Consider the following 22,041-nt stretch of genomic DNA (forward strand, 5'->3'; position numbering starts at 1 on the left):
TTTTATTTTTATTGTGAAAATAAAACAAGTCTTGTCAATAGTTGTTTTAATTTCTTTCGTATATTGTTTCAATCTTCTTCACTTTCATCTTCTTTAGAATATTTTTCAATAACGTCTTCTACGAAATTTTCTTCAATTTCATCCACAGCTTCCATTAGTTCTTCTAGTGCATTGCATTCGTTGATATCCTCTGTTGAACAGCTTTCTGAGTCTTCGAATATTAAAAAACCTTTAACGACGTCTGGATAAGTCAGGGATACTTTTTTCTGTTTTCTTTTTGCTATCCAAATTGAACTGATGAATGGGTCCGATTCATTCATGGCACGAATGAAAACATCATGTAAGTTGTCTAATCTTGATCGTTTCCTTGCATGATGGGTTCGATATTTTTTCAATTGTTTATGCTGACTTTCTGCTGCCTCTTCCGCTAATGTACCAAGTGGTGCTGGAGAATGCATAATAATTTGTCCAGCATGGGCAAGAACTTTATGTATAGTTGCTGGAATCTTATACCAACTGTACATTTGAAGGTATAGTCGATATGTTTCCTTGCAGTATATATCGAATTTCTCCGGGTTTATAGCCTCTTGGCAGTTGATAGTGATCAAAATATTGCGAAATCTCATAACCAACTCTTCATCGATGCCCAGGACGCTGCTTAAAAGTTTAGGATTGGAAAATACTCGTCGGCAAATATTGCCTGTAGTACTAGTTCCAGCTCCACCCGATCTTGGTTGATCTACTCTTACTCCAAATTTTTCGTACAGCTGTACCTGTACATACTTTTTTCTTTTGTCATACAAAGGTCTCAATGGTTTGCAACTCTCCATTTTTTTACATCCATTCTATATGATATATGTAGTAGGCATTCAAGGAACCGTATCCATGCATGAAGTGGAGATATTCCATAATACAATGCACCTTCATGTGATATAAAGCTGTCATCTAATTTTTCTGCACTATTCATTATATTGGGCGTCGCTCCACAAATTGGACAATTCGACATCGATGAGTTTCCTGTGATGTAGGTAAGAACCTTTCCGTCGATCATACTCAATACAAAATCGAAATCTACAAGTATTGACTTGCCATTCGAAAGTTGTACTTGAACTGGTGCCAACTCACCCATTTCTTTTTCTAACTCCTGTTTTGTGGCAAGTATTATCTCCTTACTTTCCTTAATGAATTCAAGAATGATTGGTCTGCAGAATCGAATGCTTTGAGGCATGGGATTAAACCACAGTATCTGCTTCTGATTATTGTGTACATATAACCGAATGGGAGTTAAAGTTGATGAAAACACATCTGAGTCATCCTTACAACCTTCTGGGAGCGCTTGATGGTATTGTGAATATCCAGTTGAACCATCCATGCCCCAGCTACTTAAAAGAACCAATTCTGTAGAATCTAGCTCGTTGGAGTCCAGGTACTTACTGATCTCTACGTCGATTATTTTAATTATTCGGTTCACTGTGTTTTCCAATAATGCCTGCAATTTTACTTTTATTTTTGACCCTGTTTCTTCGATGAACTCTGCAGGAGGGCTACATGTCTTCTTTACTGCTCCTATAACCGAGTAAGAAGGAAACCTCGATGGTGACTCTGTATGGTAAACTTGGTATTGAAATTTACTCGATCCTGTTTCTAAGAGTATACTAAAGGCCTCTTCTGCTGACATTTTCCCACGTTGATCAGTCAATTGGGCTAACATCTTGTTAGAACTTTCTTGATTTCTTAAGATGTGGCCAATGACTTTAACCAGATTTACTTCTTTTTGATGATAGGCCGTTCGTCTGGCTACTAGTAATGCCTTCTCAATGCTGTCCACTTTTGGATCGATTGTTTCATTGTCGATGATGCGGCGTTTTCCTCTATCGCTTAGCTCCAAAAAAGGTTTCAAAGGCCGTCCCCGTTTTGCCGCTGAGCTCGAAGACGAACATGCTACTGGGTTATCGTTGTGATCCATTTCGATGAATTCCTCTAAGCCAAAGTCTCCGTCGAGCCAAGTTCCAAAACGTGCGTTAAATCTCGTCTTATTGCGGAAAGATTCCTGCCATTTTGAGTTATACCTTAATACCGCCCTCCTTATTTTGTCACTAAGACTTTTATATTTATCCACGTTAATTGTATAACTTCCGCACACGAATTCTAAGATTTTCGCCACATTTTCTGCTGTATTCAAATTCGCTTCACACAATAAAACAATTTTTCGATTGTCCATCTTTTCACTTGCACTTAACTTACTTGATAATGGCTGCTGCATTACGGCACATCAATAAAACTATAAGTGTAGGTAATAACAGGTGAGTTAGGTTATGATAGTGATTCATACAAAAGAGCGAACGGCTCAAGGATATGAATAACGGTTCTTTGAGCGCATCAAAACTGATTCGCGAAAAACCGAAATTTGCCGAAACATCACGATTCATCAATCTCGTACGCATATCATTGTGAGCAATGAGCAACTTGCACTGCGTGATGTTTAAGAACGACCGCACAAAGTGTAAAAGCCAATTCACCGGTGGGCGTGTGCAATGCTATATCCCCTGCACCGTGCATTAACCCTCTAGTGCCCAAGTTAGTTTTTGGACGGGTTTTTTAAAATCACTATAAACCCCCATAAACATGTGTCAAGTATTTATCAAAGTCTTTTATTTATTTCACTGAACCCCGTCAAATGACGGGCTTGGGCACTAGAGGGTTAAACTTCGGCAACACACAAGTCGGGGGATTTAGCTTTGTAAAATCACCGGAGCCGAGGGATTTAACTTCGTTAAAACACTCGACAATCTGCTCTTACGTAAAGAATAACATCAGCAATGCGAGCCTGATGAATGATATAAAGATTTTTCTCATTTTCTTCTTATTGTCAAACGGTTTTATTCAGTTGGTCGCAGGTAATCACAGCTAAACTTTTTCGAAATTGTTAGTAGACACCTGAAACTTGAATAAAAACAGGGACTTAGCCTTGGAAACCCTGGGAGTTGAAAGATATCGACCGACAAAGTTGAAAATAATGATTTTTCTCATTTTCTTCTTATTGTCAAACGGTTTTAATCGTTTGGTCGCAGGTAATCGCAGCTAAACTTTTTTGAAATTGTTAGTAGACACCTGAAACTTGAATAAAAACAGGGACCTAGCATTGGAAATCCTGGGAGTAATAAGATGCCGGCCAACAAAGTTGAGAATAACTATTTTTTTTCTTTTTTTATTCTTTTTATTATTGCTTATCTTTTTTTCACTCATTCTCCTGAAAGCCTAATCACTTACGTTAATGAAAATATGATACACTCAATAGTAATTATGTTATTATGATCAAAATACTTTTTTGCAGATTTCTAATATTTCCTATGAAAATCAAAAATTTTTAAGCTGGTTTTAAACGCTTGGTCGCAGGTGGTCGCAGCTAGACTCTTCTTAATTCGTTAGTAGACACCTGAAACTTGAAAAAAACCAGGGACCTAGCCATGGAGCTCTTGGGAGTAAGAAGATGCCGTCCAACAAAGTTGAAAATGATGATTTTTTTTTTTCATTTTCTTCGTTTTGTTGTGCTTTATCTTCTTTTTTCACCCATAAAACCACATAACCACACATTTTTCTGAAAGCCCAATCAATAACGTTTACAAAAATATAGTACACTCAATAGTTATTCTGTAAATATGTGCGAAATATTGTTTTTATATATTTTACTTTTTCTCGAAGAAAAAGGCATTTTTTTTACATTTTTCATCTTCATATCTCGATATCTCAGGCATAGTACCTGCTACAGTCTTGAAATTTCGAACTTTTCTTAGTTAGAGTGTCTACTTTCTATAAAAAATATATAGAAATAGATCGGCGACAGTCACTTTTTCGATCCGCCTGAAATCCTATAGTGCACCAGTCGATGGCACACCACTCTTATAATCGCTGGCCTTCGGAGCCCTTTTAGGCGAGGAGATCTGGCCGCCGTCCCCAGTAATAGGATTATCATCATCTCTTTTTGCACTCTTTCGCAATAAGTGGCAATTCGCACAAAACCACTTTCGGCTCGCTATTCCCGGCGATACTGCGGCGCAATCCATATGGTACCAGACTGTGCAACCATCGCACTGCACCATGTCGTGAACCGAATTCGGTCTATCGCACGTCCCGCAGTCAAACCTATCGGACTCATCAGATTCCCGTGACATTCCGAGAATAAATCTTTGAGAATTTTCGGATAGTTTGTTTCGGTACACAGATTTTTGCAGCGAACACTTCTTACTGTGTAGCTCAAAGCTAAAATTAAATTGTATTGATTTTTAAGAAAACAAACATTACATGGTATTCCACTCACATTTAGTCCTTTCCCGTTCTTATCTAAACTTTCCGAACCTTTAATTTTCCAGTTGACGCAAATACATTCGGGCGTGCGCAAATCTATCGGTCATGTGTAGCAAATTAATTATTTTACATTTGTGGTTTCAAAATGGCGAAATTAGAATTAAATTTATACCTTTTTTATTTTCAACAAGCTGAAACGTTAAAACGGCATCCAATGCACTTGCCAATCGAGCAATAGCAAATTTAGATAATTTCCGATAAACTTAATTTTTCTACTCTATAATTTTAAACTCAATAATCTTATCTCCTTTAATTTCGCTCGAACTATTAGCATTCAATCTTTCGAACTTCAATCGTGACTCTTCTATCTACTACTTCTTTCGCGCTAAAAAATATACCTTGTCCTCCCATCTATCCTGTTTGTTCCTCCAAACTATTTATGACGTTGGCTTATAGTCCGCCGCAGGGGTGGACCTATCCGCCTGTGCCTGGCGGGATCAGTCAGTGTCGCCAGAACAGTTGTTCTTGCTTGGACGTCTGTGTAAGCAATTTTTTGAGAATATGCAAAGGAAAATGGTCAGTTCCTGTGGAATCGCAACAAGCTGAAATAAATTCAGCCAGTACTTCATCTTGAGATAGGCCCCTAAACGAAAAATTGTCATTAGTAACGTCCGGCGTGTAGTCGTGCAGAAAAGAAGGATTGAACTGAGACACGAAGAATTCATTAAGCGTCGAGGCACTGACATCTCCGCCACCAGCTTTGAAAGATGCATCCTTGAGACCGAGCCGTTTGATGTTACTCCAAAGTCTCCAAATGCCATTTTGAGATCCAAGATGGCAACTTCCGGTTTCTGCAAAACTGCGGTAAATAACCAAATACCACCCAATATGAGTGTTTCTTTAACCAGAATGACGCTCAGAGGCCAGAAATTCTCTCCAAATGTCATTTTGAAGTCCAAGATGGCGACTTCAGATTTCTGAAAAACAGCGGAAAATGACCTAATACCACCCAATATGGGTATTTCCGGAATCGTAATGATGCACTAAAGCCACACATCGACCTCACACACAGTTTGAATTGTAAGATGGCAACTTCCACTTTCTGGAAAACAGCCAAAATAGGCCGATTTCCATCCAATATGAGTATCTTCGGAACCAGAATGATACACAGAAGCTAAAATCGACCACAGACACCATTTGGAATTCTAAGATGGTGACTTCCGGTGTCTGGAAAATAGCCGAAAATGACCAAATGCCACCCAATATGAGTATCTCCGGAACCAGAATGATGCAAGGAGTTAAAAATTGACCTCAGACACCATTTAGAATTGTAAGATGGCAACTTCTGGGAAACTGCCAAAAATGAACGAACACTACTCATTATGGATATTTCTGCAATCGAGATGATGCATTGACCCTGAACACCATTTTGAATTCGAAGATGACCATTCTCAGTTTCTGGAAAACTACAAAAATAACTGAATACCACCCAATATGGGTTTTTCCGGAATCAGATTGATACAAGAAGAACAGATAAAAATGACCGAATATCACAAAATATGGATATATTCAGAATAAAGGTGATGTACAAAAGCCAAAAGTCTAGGACGTTGTCATTCCGATAAAACCAATCGTTTCAACCGATTTGTCTTTTGACTTTGATCATATCCTATGGCTGATTCGTCGTGCATTTGCAGACTATAAGCAAATCGCAAGAAATCAATGGCTTTGAAAGGTTTAGAATGATTAAATTGAAAGCAAGAATGGGCGAGCCGAAGTTTGCCGGGTCAGCTAGTACGAAATAAGTTTAAGGGTGTTAGAAAACTGTTATTCATCAATACTGCCGGTACCTGCAAAACTGTCCCATATTGAATTTGGTCACTTTTGAGTTATCATCGGGAATCGACTTAATTGTTATCATATTTTCTGGAAAAAAATTTAAATTGATACTTTTGTATGGAAAAACATGGAAAAAATACCAAGTTGTTTTTGTCCCATATGGAAAGTACCCGCATTACAGTCCCACTGCATAGTGGTACAAACTGCAAACATATAATTTTGCTCCAGATGAGTGTATATCGGATTATTTCAGGCATATAGAAGTATGTCATTTAATTACCTAGACTAATGTTGTTTTTCTGTAGTACAATCTACCTTGCCAATGATACTGCCGGTTGCTGGTTGAATTTATATGTGATGGGACAAAATATGCTTTGAAATGTACCCGCATATTTTGTCCCATTTTGTCTTTTTTTCAAGTTATATAACGTAAAACCAATTCCACCCATGTTTTTTTGTTCTCAACGATAAACTTGTGCTGCCATGAAACTGTTATGGTCATTGGTTCTGGATGTAATTGCTGCAAATCCGAAAATTCACGGATAACATTAAATCGCCGTTTTCTCAACAAGTTGTTTTTCATTATGGGACAGTTATCCGGGTACCGGCAGAATACCAATCGTTCAAAATCGAGTTTGAGGTTTTGACCATGATTTGTTCTGTAGTGGACCACTGTGCAACGGTGTAAAATGATTTCAGCAGCTATTTACAATCAAACTTATTTTCAAAGAGCACATTGAGAGTATACAAGCCAAGTGCATCAAATATACGAGATGTTTATATCCTCTCATTAACAGGAATTCTAAACTTTGTTTAAAGAACAAACTTTAGATTTACAAACAAATTTTTAGACCAGCAATGCTTTATGCTGTACCGATCTGGTTAAGTTGCTGTTTAACAAGGAAGAAAACGCTTTAAAGGATTCAGAATAAACTTCTGAAAATGATTTTGAAGCGTTCTCCTTGGTTTGGTACACTCGAATTACATAGACTTACTGGTGTTGAACCATTAGAAGTTATGTCAAATAAAATTGTCAACAATTTTCGACAAAAATCGTTGCAATCCTCAATTGCTACGATAAACTCTCTTTATAGCCAATAAGTTAGCAATTAAGTTAGTTATAAGTTTACTTCCCCTTTTTTGACAAGTAGGTTTAAATCCCTGCGAATGATAAGTCCTAATTGCGAAAGCAAACAAATCCTAACAATTAAAATTACAAATTTCTAACAGTGTTGAAAAGTCACCATTTGTGATTGGACACACATACTCATTACATACTAATATTTATCATAAATACTAAAGGGGCCATCCACATACCACGTGGACAGATTTTTAACGATTTTGACCCCCCCCCCGCCTCACCCTCCATGGACAACTGTTCATATAAATTCTAAAAAAATTGTATGGACCGTGAACATTAGCCAACCCCCCCTCCCCCCAAAAGCTGTCCACGTGGTATGTGGATGGCCCCTAAGCTACTAACAAATTCCCCCTTATAAAAATAGCTATTTACAATCGAGAAGCTTGCAGTGATCAACCTCCTGAATGTATCCATTGTCAAGTTAGTTCAAATTCAAATTTAAAAACTTGGAAAATAAAGAAATTTTAAATTGAAACAAAAATAGTAAAATTTACAATTGTACTTTTTTTTATCTAAACTTGACATTATTTCGAAATTTTTGTGAAAAGTTCATAATGGAAAATTGTAGGACCATCATTCTACCTAAAATTAAACCTTTCAAATATTTTTTCAATTTTACAATTTTTGATTAACCTTCATTGTACCCTTGTGTGGAAAACCACACAAATGAATTTTGTTTCGATTTTTTTTCGAAAACTTCTCGATCGATTTCGACGAAATTTCTTGACAATTCCTAAATCATCAATCTTACACAAAATTTATATTTTCCAAGGGAAAAACATTTTTGGTTGATGAGATATTTAAAAACTTACGTTGTTACCCTGGTGTGTGGATTTCCACACATACAACATTCGAATTTATTTTGGACAAGAAATAACTTCATATTGCCCCAAACATATTTTTTTTATTAAGTGCTTTCATACCTGAAGCTATAGGTACCAAATAATCCTGTTTCTAGAATCGAAAAAGTTGTGTATGTGTGCGGAAGTATGTGTATGTGTGTTTATTTTCATTCTCACGACTAATATATCTCGATTTTCTCAGCACCGGCTGAACCGATTCGATTGTTCTTAGTCGCGTTTGAAAGAGCTTAAAGTCTAGTTAGTTGATGGTAAATATCGTTTTGATCCGAAGGTTCATTCAAAAATGACGTAACAAAATGTGATCAGTTTATATGGGAACTGAAAAACTAACTGATTTTTTTTCAACGATTTGACTGAATTTAGGAATGTATATAGGTGCATTCTTGTAATTCGCAACATGAATATATAAATCAAATGGCTACGTGGGACATGTGTAAAAGTATGTGTTTCATCCCAGTGTGTGAATTTTCACACATATGGGTTACGAATACGCTAATGCGAAAAGTACCTATTTAGTGTTTGCACAGCTTGGTGGAGCAGTGTTCAACATTTACATAGTTTTATGTCTACTGCAAGACAAGTGTACTCGCACTTTTAGGTATATTGAAATAAATTTAGAATGGATCTCCCGAGATGGTCTAACAAGCCAGTCGTCGTGGGTTCGGCTCGGCTCTTGGCTCGGGATAAACTGCTAGTGTCAGTAGGATCGTAGCGCTAGCTCCGCAATTGTCCTTTACACTAAACAGTTGACTGCGAAGTCTGTGTATAATAAACAAAACGTCGAGTTCCGAATCGGAATGTAGCACCAAGGCTTTGCTTACTTTGCTTAGCATGGATTTCAGAATATTCTTACGAACATTCCTAGCACCGAATTGCTTCATTTGGTCAAACCGATGTTAGGATTTTTTTCGTTCAATTGCTATCATAGCATGTTTAATTGGTCATATCATGTAAAAACGTTTTGTTTCGTAACTTTTGCATGAACCATCGGATCAAACAGATGAGATAATGTATTTTTCAAGATTGTTTTTGTACACTACGCATAATATCATTCAATTAGTTACCTCCAAGATACTGCAATGTACTAGGCGTTTCCACAAGTTTTTTTTTATTTCAACATATCTTTCGAAATTATTATTTAATTTTAAGTATATTTTTGAATAAAAATCTACCCTCCAAATCCCAACAAACGCATCTAGCACCAAAGGACTCAAATCAGTCAAACCTCTGGAAAAAAACCGGTTGGTTTATCAGTTCCTATATAAGCTGACCACATTTTGTTACGTCATTTCTGAATGAACCTTCGGATCAAAACGATATTTACCATTAAATAACTAGACTTTAAGCTCTTTCAAACGCGAGTAAGAACAATCGAATCGGTTCAATCGATGCTGAGAAAATCGAGATATATTGGTCGTAAGAAGGAAAATAAACACACATACACATACTTCCGCACACATACACACCCTATCCGATTTTAGAAATAGGATTGTTTGGTACCTATAGCTTCATATATGTGAGCACTAATTGAAAAAAATATCTATGGGGCAAAATTAAGTTGTTTCTTGTCCAAAATAAATTGAAAAGTTATATGTGTGGAAAACTACACACCAGGGTAAACAACGTAAGTTTTTTTTAGGATTCAATGAAGGTTAATTTATTCTAATAAAGTAATATGATTTTAACAGTAATTCCAAATCATAAAGCTCTATGACCAATTTTTTCGAACTGAATTTATATTTTTAACAACGGCATACTGTCTGCTTAATGAACTCTATGACCAACTCTTTTTAATGCATTCGTTTTCGAGACATTTCAAAATAAGGTTTGAGTTTGGGGATATTTTAATTTAATTAGACGTATACTTACATCAAAAAATATATTTCTAATTATTCCAGAATAACAATTGATATATATCATTTTTTGGCAGAGGGTGACACATGTAAATTCCAGAAGGAACCCGGTGTTTGCCTTGGCTATAGTAAATGTCGCCAGGTACTGGAATCGTTGGAAGCCCGGATCACCATCTGTACTTACAATGCACAGGAGGCTGTGGTGTGCTGCCCATCAAACTATCAAGATCATTTGGTCAAGTTGCGGAATGAAGAGGCGGGCCTAAGGATCAGTGCTAAGAGTATAAAAAATACATATATTAAATTTGATCTCTATTTATATTTTGATGATCTATTTCAGAGTGCAAAGATTACGCACGTTTGGCTATGCCTACTCAGATCCTGAGCTGGCTTAAACCGGACACTCAACTAATTCAGAAGCGCGGTAATCTATGTACAACGGACAACAAGCTGATTGTGGGAGGTGAAGCGGCCCAACCGGGTGAATTTCCCCATATGGTAGCTATCGGTTATCGAAGACAACATTTTACTAGCGGCATCGATTTCAACTGCGGAGGTTCTCTCATCAGTGAAAACTTTGTGCTGACGGCAGGGCACTGTCGAACTCGGGACGCCTTTATGGTTCGATTGGGTAGCACGGAGTTATTTGGTATAGCTGGAGATGAGCCGGCTTCGGATGACTACTATATTGAATCGTTCATTAAGCATCCGAGTTACACGATACGAAATAAGTATAACGATATAGCACTGATTAAACTGATGGGAATGGTGCGGATGAGTCAACGAATTCGACCAGCTTGCCTGTATCAGTCGACGGAAGTGACGGAACCGAAGCTTATTGCTATCGGGTATGGCGCCTTACAGAGCTGTGAGTAAAATCTTTGCTGCATTGATTTATAACGGTGATTGTATTCACTAGATATTACATCGAAACTTTTTGGGTCACTACTCGGTGGATTTGAAAACTTCCTTCCACATGTAATATGAGCTTAAAAATAGAAAAACGCAATCATTCATTGATCATATATTTTGGATGGGTACTAAAATAAATCTTCTCTTCCGTCAGTCGGCGTCAGCGCCAACCGTTTGATGAAAGTGGTGCTCGACCAGTATAATAACGAGCAGTGTCAGCAGGTGTACCAAGATTTAGCCAGCCAACCGTCTCTGGCACAAGGTATACATGGGAGTCAGCTCTGCGCTGGATACGCGTCCGGCGGACATGACACGTGTCAGGGCGATTCCGGTGGTCCGTTGCAGGTGCGTGACAAAAACGAGGACTGTATTTTTCAACTGGTGGCCATCACATCGTTCGGAAAGGTTTGTGGGACGACCATCCCTGGTGTATACACCCGCATCTCATGGTATTTGGATTGGATTGAGTCAATCGTGTGGCCACCGGCTTAGCTGCAAGAATGCGTAAGAATGAACAACGATTTAATAATGACGCGGTAAGTCGCTGGGGGAAACTTGTTTACAAATAAAAAAGACATGCGATAATGCGATGATGAGTGCTGGGAAATCCTTCTTTATTCGAAAACCGGTTTTGGAGCTCGTACTGTAGAGGTCCCGCTTGTTCGCGTTAGATGTTGGGTATTTACTTCGAAAATCTGAACCAGTTGAGTGTTTGATGCTGCGTGTGGCAGCGGCCACTGATTTTACTCAGTTACTATTTTTAGTTGAGAAGAATCAATCCGCACAACTCTCAACCGGGTGACAATGGTGTCCACTATTGAAATGAATATTTTTTTGGTGATGTGTGTGATTGTCAGTGCTGCTGTCGCCCAGGAATTGAATCGCGATTTTGTGTTTCCGGTGCTGGACGAAAAGGCCATTGGGGATCGGTGCGAAATCAACTACGGCCGTGCGGGAGAAATTACCCGGATTGGAACTTGCCAGCGTGTAGGAGATTGCAGATCATTCGGATTACGTTTGCGCAGCCAGAGGCCCTGGTTTAATGTGTTCCAGGAGTTGTGCTATTTTGAAGTGCTTAGTCCTGTTGTTTGCTGTTTGAGTGAGCAGGATGCTCAAAGCATTAGCGGACGAATTTAGAGTTCCTTCGCAGTTGAGGCTTCGACAACCACACTGGATGACGAATGGCCTTTAGGGGTAGAAGATGATAGTGCAAATTTAGTTTGATATTTTTTTTAACAAACAAGAGGTCCTAGGGAACTAATAAAAAAGTGTTATAGCAGAGGAAGTGTGCAATTTTTCATACCATAACGAGAGAATTAAGAAAAATTGACCAAACGGTTCAGCAAACAAACCCAAAGCTTGTGTTCTAATAATTTGACACTAGCCTCCAGTAGGCAGTTCGGTAATAAGTTTATCCAGATGATTGTTCTGTAAACTTTTCACTTTGCCCGAGACATAAATTGAAATCTGCCCCAAAGTTTTTGTTATTTTATTACTGATATTTTTTCTCTGATCTTTTACAGCTGGTGTAAGTTTTTCCAACTTAATAACAGTTTCGAATAAGACATACCGTAAAACGGGGTAACATTGATCTATTTTTTCACTTTTTCGTGAGTATTCATATGTTTTACAACTGAAATTACAGGTATCATATTTTTAGAACCAATACTGGCATCCTTAGGACTTGAGAAGTTAGTTTTCAAAGTCCTTCGAATATCTTGAACATTAAAAACCCTTTGACCTTGTTTCAATTTTTCTTATTTGACGTAATTTGATCAGTTTCAATTTCGAATAGTTTTGAAACTTTTTTGAACTAAAAATGTTAGATAATGCTTCGATAACACGTTACCCGATCAGAAAGAAAAAACAAAGATGTAACAGAAGTTATTAGTTTGTTACGGGAAAAACCTTACAGGCTGTGTTTTCAATTTGATCCCGTTAGGTGTTAAAATAACAGAAATTATAGCAGAAATGATTCTGCTAGTATCAAACCCATATCAAAATTTGTTAGCTTTCTAACAAAATAAGATAGTATATAGAACAATATAATAACAAACATTGTTAGAAACAACAGGTTTTGATAAAAACGAAAAATTAGTTAGACTTGTTTCAGAACTACTTCATTTCAGGTTTTGTTATTATAACTCATTCAGATTCAATTTTGTTATCAGAATTATATGGAAAAATACAAAATTGTATCAAAATATGTTATTTGTATCTAGCGTTGACAAAATTTTGTAATTTTTTAGTTATGCTCTAATGATCGGATAGGGACGCTTCCCGGATTGACATTACGTTCTCCTTGACTGCTCTCACTGTGAAGGATAGTCCTGTCCTTGCACCTAGCTGCGGTATGTACTGCGAGGCATTTTTATGCCATATGTAACTTTACCTTTCGATGATGAAAAACATAAACGTTGGTCGCGGAAGTTGCCCGAAAGTATTTTGAAAGTCAGCAATAGTTGTAAAATGTTTGTGTTCAGAAAACGTATGTTGATCATATATGCAAGGCCTTTCCAACAACGGCAGTATAATAGGCTTCTTACGTTCTGTGCTCTAGCTAAGACAACATCCTGGCGTAGGCGTAGGAGCTAGACTTTCTTAACAAATATAAATTAATTAACTGTAAATGTAATAAGTTTGAATAATTTTTTTTAGTTGATTGAAAAAATTAAATAACAAATTTGGAAAACATGTCAATGAATACGAAATGTTCAATATTCGACTTGTATAAAGTGCTGTTTTTGGCACTTACTGAGAGTAAGAAATATAACGGTCAAATTAATTTTAAAATTTGTTCATCAAAACAATAAAAAATTTCAATCAATACAATATTGTTCAGACCTCGAATGACACAAGACCAAGATGTTATACTTAAATTTAGTAAAAGTAATTACGGAGCAGTTTTATTTCAACTATTCATGAGAAGGGTAAAACTGTTCAATGTTACCCCGCTGATCAATGACACCTCGTTTTACGGTAATATGTCTTGATATAAACGGAATTTTTTTCGAGGTGTATTGCAAATTGGCACCTTGATTCATTTTGTAAAAATACCTGATCGTCGACTGCACTTTTATAGAATCATCAGCTTTGAATGCAGAAAGTTCGATAAATATTGTTTTTTTTTAACTAGTTTTATTTATAGCTATTTATTAGATAATAATAAAATTATAATTCAGTTAAAAAATAAATGGTGAGCTTGGTAATGCTTTATACAAGAATTTATTGCAAACATTGGCCGAATAAGCAGCATTCAGAGAAAATGATTCTGTTAAAGTGATACTGACGTTTCGGACTTTTTAGAAAAAAACAGTCGATCGTTGTTAAGGAGTAGTGTAGCTATTTTCCTATACTCTCGAAAACAAGGCTGTATACACAAAAAAATAGACATAATCTGGAACCTAGCTCCTTCGCCACAGAGAAAAACGATCATTTCAAATTTCCAGTCAAATAACACTCATCGCGTGTCAACACCGCGTGAGACGCTGTCATGCAATCTCATACATGTGGTTGTGGTTTCCAATGTGACACATGCACATATGCTGGCGCTGATGTTGAAATACGAGACGCAGCACGAACGCGACAGAAGATGGTGCTAGTGTTGCTAACGTAAAGTATTTTATTGAGAATTTGTTAAAAGTGTTATATCTGTTAGTCTGTGTTATTGTGTTGATAAAAGGTGAAACATACAATTTCAATACAAAATTGGTAAAAATACGTTTTTGCAGGTTTTTAATAAATTTCATGGAAAAGAAATTCAAGAAAAAATTGTCTGCGGTTTTGATGAATTCTCGAACTTTTCATCGAATACCTCCCATCAATTTCTGCACAGTAGTAACATCAACCGTATCGGCCATTTTTTCCACCACTTCACCATATCAGATGATGTTTTGATTGATTGATTTGCCATACTTCTTTAATTTACGCTTGACTATTTTTTTTTTGTTCACACAAACGCTTGACTATGATGACTAGAACAAGATACCTGACTTCCAGTGTTTTCATACATTTTGCCCACGACACCTTTACATTTTAGCCAAATATCATAAGCCAAATCAATTCATCGTGTATAATTCGCCACATGAAAATAGCAACTAGATGGCAGCACCGTATGAGGATATTGAAAATTAGATGGCCGCCCGTGCAAAGATATTGAAAATTAGATGGCAGGAGCAGGACCATACAAGGATATTGAAAAAATTGCTTTACCTTTCGCCACCATCACCAAATTACTAGTATACAAATTAGTTCGACTTGCGTTCACGCGCGGCGACAATCGTGTCCACTGCATACTACAAGCACAGACAAACAGACGTGCCACTCGATGACGATTTCATCGACCCGAAAAATAACGATTATTTTGAAATTTTGCTTAGTGGGCAGTAATATCGCTAGTGTCACTATAAGCAAGCGTGCACATTCATTGTCAAAGACAAAAACCGCCAGTAATGCCGCAGGTTCATTCAAGCAATCGCGCACACCCATTAGCAAAGACAAAAACCGTTTTACGAAATAAGATGGTAGGCTCACATGGTGGCGCATGAGTGTATCGTTTCGAATAAGCACGAAGATTTTTCAGGATTTTTCTTCGAAGAGGCACGTCTGTTTGTCTGTGCTACAAGAGTTAGGTATCTTGTACGGGTCATCTTTGTTATTGCCCAATATCTTTCGATGGGACGAAACTGTGGACAGTTTGGAGGATTAATCCTTTTTTCGATAACATCAATATTATTCTGCTTGTACCACTCCAATACAGCTAGATCGGGCCAGAACTTCACGGTGACTTCGTGTGACTGGATGAACGACAAAACTATCTCCTGAGGACACTTCTTTTGTCTTTTGTCTACTGCTACAGATGGCTTGCGAAATCATCAACTTGCGGTACAAAGTATGAAGTACAAAGTATTAAGTATTAAGTATTAAGTATAAAGTATAAAGTATAAAGTATAAAGTATAAAGTATAAAGTATAAAGTATAAAGTATAAAGTATAAAGTATAAAGTATAAAGTATAAAGTATAAAGTATAAAGTATAAAGTATAAAGTATAAAGTATAAAGTATAAAGTATAAAGTATAAAGTATAAAGTATAAAGTATAAAGTATAAAGTATAAAGTATAAAGTATAAAGTATAAAGTATAAAGTATAAAGTATAAAGTATAAAGTATAAAGTATAAAGTATAAAGTATAAAGTATAAAGTATAAAGTATAAAGTATAAAGTATAAAGTATAAAGTATAAAGTATAAAGTATAAAGTATAAAGTATAAAGTATAAAGTATAAAGTATAAAGTATAAAGTATAAAGTATAAAGTATAAAGTATAAAGTATAAAGTATAAAGTATAAAGTATAAAGTATAAAGTATAAAGTATAAAGTATAAAGTATAAAGTATAAAGTATAAAGTATAAAGTATAAAGTATAAAGTATAAAGTATAAAGTATAAAGTATAAAGTATAAAGTATAAAGTATAAAGTATAAAGTATAAAGTATAAAGTATAAAGTATAAAGTATAAAGTATAAAGTATAAAGTATAAAGTATAAAGTATAAAGTATAAAGTATAAAGTATAAAGTATAAAGTATAAAGTATAAAGTATAAAGTATAAAGTATAAAGTATAAAGTATAAAGTATAAAGTATAAAGTATAAAGTATTAAGTATAAAGTATAAAGTATGAAGTATAAAGTATAAAGTATAAAGTATAAAGCATAAAGTATAAGGTATAAAGTATAAAGTATTAAGTATAAAGTATAAAGTGTAAAGTATAAAGTATAAAGTATAAAGTATAAAGTATAAAGTGTAAAGTATAAAGTATAAAGTATAAAGTATAAAGTATAAAGTATAAAGTATAAAGTATACCTTTCATCGTAGCGAAGGCTTCTAGACAACTAGGACTTATTTTCCGAATGACACGTGATTTCAAAAACATCCACTGCCTAGTCACGCTATACTGTTCGCTTGTTCGGTCTTCATTGGAGTACTGTTCTACAGTCTGGGTGCCTCATTATAATAATGCTATCTAACGAATCGAAAATATTCAGCGCCGGTTTGTACGTTATGCCCTTCGAATGCTTCCCTGGCAACAGCCCATGCGTAATACCAGGTATGAGGACCGATGCCAGCTGCTCCAGATCGATACTCTTAAACTACGTCGGGAAACAGCACGCGCTATGCTCGTCTCCGATATTCTGACATCACGGGTCGACTGTCCTGCCATTCTGCGTCAAATCAACCTGCATGCTCCAACTAGAACCCTGCGAAGCATGCCAGCTTCGCACTTGCCCTTTCGCCGAACCAACTATAGCTCAAACAGTGCTATCACAGGTATTCAACGCGCTTTCAACAGAGTGTCGCTAGTTTTCGACTTCCATTTATCATACCGAGTTATACGTTCTAAATTTTTGTCTATGTTCCGGAGATATTTGTATTAGTATTAGTAGCCATTAGGACAATTTATTTTATGTCTGTTGGTAATAGTAAATAAATAAATAAATAAAGTATAAAGTATAAAGTATAAAGTATAAAGTAAAAAGTAAAAAGTATAAAGTATAAAGTATAAAGTATAAAGTATAAGGTATAAAGTATAAAGTATAAAGTATAAAGTATAAAGTATAAAGTATAAAGTATAAAGTATAAAGTATAAAGTATAAAGTATAAAGTATAAAGTATAAAGTATAAAGTATAAAGTATAAAGTATAAAGTATAAAGTATAAAGTATAAAGTATAAAGTATAAAGTATAAAGTATAAAGTATAAAGTATAAAGTATAAAGTATAAAGTATAAAGTATAAAGTATAAAGTATAAAGTATAAAATATAAAGTATAAAGTATAAAGTATAAAGTATAATGTATTAAGTTATAAGAAAATGTATAAGTCTAAAGTTCTGAGAAAATTGCAAATTACGTTTTAAATGAAAAAAGCGCAATGCTGGCAACAATGCATAACAAAATTCGATTCTACATCAAACCACAGATATTAGACATTCAAGATAATTTTGCATCATGTGTTAAATGATGCAACGGTTTATTGGCATGTCGCAATACGCTCTGGATATGGTGACGATAAGAACACGTAGTAGTCAATGATTTGATGAGATCGATAGTTTTCCGGCTCTTATCGATATTATCGTAATAAGAAGGGTTGCTGTTTTTCAATGAAGAAATTTTGAGCAGTCAAAATTTGTACATAATCGACAATTTTATTCAACCCCAGTTTATCTTTGCGATGAACTTGTTTGCTTTAATATTGTTTGGAAAACACAAACCTTACGAAATCAGAATTATATCGTTGCAAAAATAGCGACTCTATAATCTGTGAGAATTTTTATGCGTCTGTTAGCTTTGACTTTAATCTAGCACTGCAAACACTAGAGTGGTTAATGTCGCAAGTTGCTGAAAGATGTCGTTAGCATTCCAAACGAGTAAGAATTTGAAATTTTACTCGCGATTTCTGGAGTCTTTTGTTCTAGCTTGGATGTCTCTTATCTGTGATCAAACCCTTCAAAATGAAATGTCAAGGTCACTTGTAGTTCTTTAGGGCCCCGAGATACTTGCATATAAAAAAGTTGGTTTTCAAAATTCGCAAAAAGTGCGACATTCTCATTAGTTGAGGTCTACCAATCAGTACCAAACTTTGGATTCATAAGTTCCAAGCCGAAATACATCGTCTCACAAATTTTGGTTGAAATCGGAGATGGTTGAGCATGAGCCTGTACACCTGAGATGGAATAACCCATATAGCTATACAGTAAATATTCAATGCATGGATAAATAAAAATATATAAAATAGTAGTCAGAAATATTCAAAATAAGGGCGAAGTGAATTTTTGAAAAAAGCGCTAACAGAGAGAAAACTAAACCGCAGATAGACATCCGAGCTCAATTCCCAACATGTGCAATGTTTTATAGTACTGTTTAGGTTACAAGATACCAGCGACGTCACCTCGTCCACCTGTGCTAGCACAGACTAACAGATGTAACTGAACAGAAAAACGATCATTTCAAATTTTCAATCGCATAACAGTCCACATGTCATGCAATCTCATACATATTTTGTGGTTCCCAATTTGACGCAAGCACGTACGCTAGCGCTGGTGTCGAAATGGTGCACAGACTAACAGACATAAAACTTCGAACAAATTTTCAATAAAATTGTCGATCGGATGATACCTGTACTTTACGATAGTAATACTAGCACCACAGACTAACAGACATTTTTTTTAAGGGGGAATTTGTTAGTAGCTTAAGTATTTATGATAAATATTAGTAAATAATGAGTATGTGTGTCCAATCACAAATGGTGACTTCTCAACACTGTTAGAAATTTGTAATTTTAATTGTTAGGATTTATTTGCTTTCGCAATTAGGACTTATCATTCGTAGGGATTTAAACCTACTTGTCAAAAAAGGGGAAGTAAACTTACAACTAACTTAATTGCTAACTTATTGGCTATAAAGAGAGCTTATCGTAACAATTAAGGATTGCAACGATTTTTGTCGAAAATTGTTAATAATTTTATTAGGCATAGCTTCTAATGGTTCAACACCAGTAAGTCTATGTAATTCGAGTGTACCAAACCAAGGAGGACGCTGCAAAATCATTTTCAGAATTTTATTCTGAATCCTTTGAAGCGTTTTCTTCCTTGTTGAACAGCAACTTGACCAGATCGGTACAGCAAAAAGCATTGCTGGTCTAAAAATTTGTTTGTAAATCAAAAGTTTGTTCTTTAAACAAAGTTTAGAATTCCTGTTAATGAGAGGATATAAATATCTCGTATATTTGATGCACTTGGCTTGTATACTCTCAATGTGCTCTTTGAAAATAAGTTTTTCTATCGTATATTAGTCCCAAGTACTCAACTTAACTTGTCAGACCAACTTAAAATAACCCGATTTATCTTGACAACGTGATTATTGTTTGGCTTGAGGAAAGAAGCCCTAGTCTTATGTGGAAAAATTATCATTTGCGTTTCGGAAGCATTGGGAGACATTTTCCACTTTTGCAAGTTCCACAGACGTAACATTGAAACCTAGCTCCATCGCCACGAAAAACGATCGTTTCGAACTTCCAATCGAATAACAGTCATCGCGCGACAACGCCGTCTGGGGCGCTGTCATTCAATCTCATACATATATTGTGGTTCCCTATTTGACACATGCAGTAACGCTAGCGCTGATGTCGAAAACATGACGTAGCACGAACACAGCAGATGGTGCTAGTATTACTAACGTAAAGTACTGGAATCATCCGAACGATGGTTTTATTGGAAACTTGTTCGAAGTGTTATATCTGTTAGTCTGTGCAACAACCATGATGTCAAATAAATTTGACCATTATGTCAGAAGGTCGAATATTTGACCATTGGTCAAAGAGTGTAATACAGGCTTAAAGCACAGAGAACAGACATTCATGTTCATATAAAGAAATTTGAAAACCGTGTGTAAAAATTTGAATCAAAATACGTTAATACACTAACGACATTTGTCTTGTGGTGCCCCAGTTGCACTGCATGGTGTTGCCAAATTTGCATGCTGTCGATATTATTTATACATTGTAAAAAAAAGTCTCACGACGCTACTGCGCATTTCATAACATACGTGTAAAACATCAAGCTGATGAAAGGAAAAATACTATCTAGGATCCACATACGCTAAAAGTTATTGATGATGATGATCCTATTATTAGTTTAAAAGTTAACCCTCTAGTGACCAGTGTCGCCTTTAGACGGTCTTCAGTTAAACCTCCGAAAAGCTTCAATAAGAACTTAAAAAATGCTTATAAAACTTCATAGTAATTTTTTCGAAGTCCGTCTAAAACACTCTGAGCACTAGAGGGTTAAGATTTTTCGTTAGAAATTCGATTCGAACTATAAAAATGCAACTCCAACACGGCATATAGTTCCTGTAAGAACACTAGCTCCTGTAAGAACATAGTTTCAAATCCTATGCAAATCCGGATTGTAGGCGTCGGCCTAGCGTAGTTAGGAACCACGTTGATGACCTGGGTTTCGAATCCCAGCGTTGACATTGGTGTCGTTGGTTGTCCACTCATTCCTTCCATATTCAACCCAGCTGGTCTGGATTCAATCCTATCCGACTCCGGGAAATTTTCTGAGGCGAAAAATCTCTCTGATCCGCTAGTCAACGGGCTTGAGGTCCTGACTGTAAATTTATATTCCCGGGCGCAGGTTTTATCACAACAGTGGCGAAACTCGGCCGAAGGAAAATAGGTATGAAAAAAATAGGCGGATCATGTGTGTTTTTTTTTGTATGGACCCCACTGTGACCAGTATAGTTTTTTGATCTTTTGTGGCATTATCCGGACGTTTTTGTTGTTCGCACATTTTTGTTTATTTTTTTACCCTTTTTCAGTGTTACTTATTGAGAAGTAACCTGCTCCGTGTTTTTGTCTTCTCATTCAGACTTAGTAACCTTTTTCCTTCCTTCTGGACTCTATCATGTTCTCCTGCAAGTTATTACTCCAACAGCGTATAACGTGCTATAGTGTCTATGATATAATCGAAGCTTTAGACCAGTGGTTATTAAGCCTGAAGAGAAGATTTTGTGTTGAAGAGCATGAGAATACACCCATACTTAAAGTCCTTTTTGCCAACGAATGGCTTGGTTCTACTAAGATTCGAACCTTTGACCATTCGCTTGTCAAAGCGGACTCTGTAATCTTGCAGCTACGAAGATCTTCTCTTGTGTTTCGTATTTCATGTACATTTTCTTAGCATCCACTTTGCGCAAATATTGCAAAAAAAAAACAGTATCCTATAATAATTTTCGAAGTTCCAAATTTCAAGGAGTCGTACAGCCTCAATTAGTTATGCGTTAAATCGCCAGTAGGAAACTTTATACACCAAGAAAATTATTCGTCGTTGTACTGAAACGAATTTACACCGATGATTGTGAACGAGGAATTTTCTTCTGTTTCATTTTACTATTTTAGTTCTGGAATGTTCACATGTACAGAGACGAATTTATTCTCCACTTTATTCTTTTTACTTTCAACACAATGATAAAGCTTCTCGAAGTAATTTAATATACGTTGTATTTCATGAGACACCGGAGGGAATATGACTTCTTTATCTATTCTCCTAATTCACGTATCCAAAATGATTTTTCTTTCA

The 22,041-nt window shown here is 35.9% G+C and overlaps 1 protein-coding gene and 1 long non-coding RNA gene across 7 annotated transcripts in view; one reads left to right on the forward strand and one right to left on the reverse strand.

Moving 5' to 3' along the window:
• The window catches only part of LOC129719052 (serine protease snake-like), a 31,346-nt gene extending 19,800 nt beyond the window's left edge, over positions 1 to 11,546 (forward strand). The window contains exons 2-4 of the mRNA XM_055670415.1: positions 10,079 to 10,282; positions 10,342 to 10,869; positions 11,068 to 11,546. Coding sequence (XP_055526390.1) covers positions 10,079 to 10,282; positions 10,342 to 10,869; positions 11,068 to 11,405 — 1,070 coding nt within the window. The 3' untranslated portion in view covers positions 11,406 to 11,546. The remainder of the gene's footprint in view (positions 1 to 10,078; positions 10,283 to 10,341; positions 10,870 to 11,067) is intronic.
• Positions 10,301 to 22,041, reverse strand: part of LOC129719054 (uncharacterized) — a 60,560-nt gene continuing 48,819 nt past the window's right edge. For 2 of the 6 annotated variants that reach the window (XR_008727112.1, XR_008727111.1), the window contains 2 exons: positions 10,928 to 11,405; positions 10,301 to 10,867 (listed from right to left, as the gene is read on the reverse strand). This is a non-coding gene — a long non-coding RNA (uncharacterized LOC129719054). Of the gene's footprint in view, positions 10,868 to 10,927; positions 11,406 to 11,476; positions 12,100 to 12,826; positions 13,925 to 15,659; positions 15,949 to 16,769; positions 17,495 to 22,041 lie in introns of those variants that run through there. The other 4 variants (XR_008727115.1, XR_008727114.1, XR_008727116.1 and 1 more) reach the window with 4 other exon arrangements.

Source organism: Wyeomyia smithii, chromosome 1 (assembly GCF_029784165.1).
Source record: "Wyeomyia smithii strain HCP4-BCI-WySm-NY-G18 chromosome 1, ASM2978416v1, whole genome shotgun sequence".
Lineage (NCBI taxonomy): Eukaryota > Metazoa > Arthropoda > Insecta > Diptera > Culicidae > Wyeomyia > Wyeomyia smithii.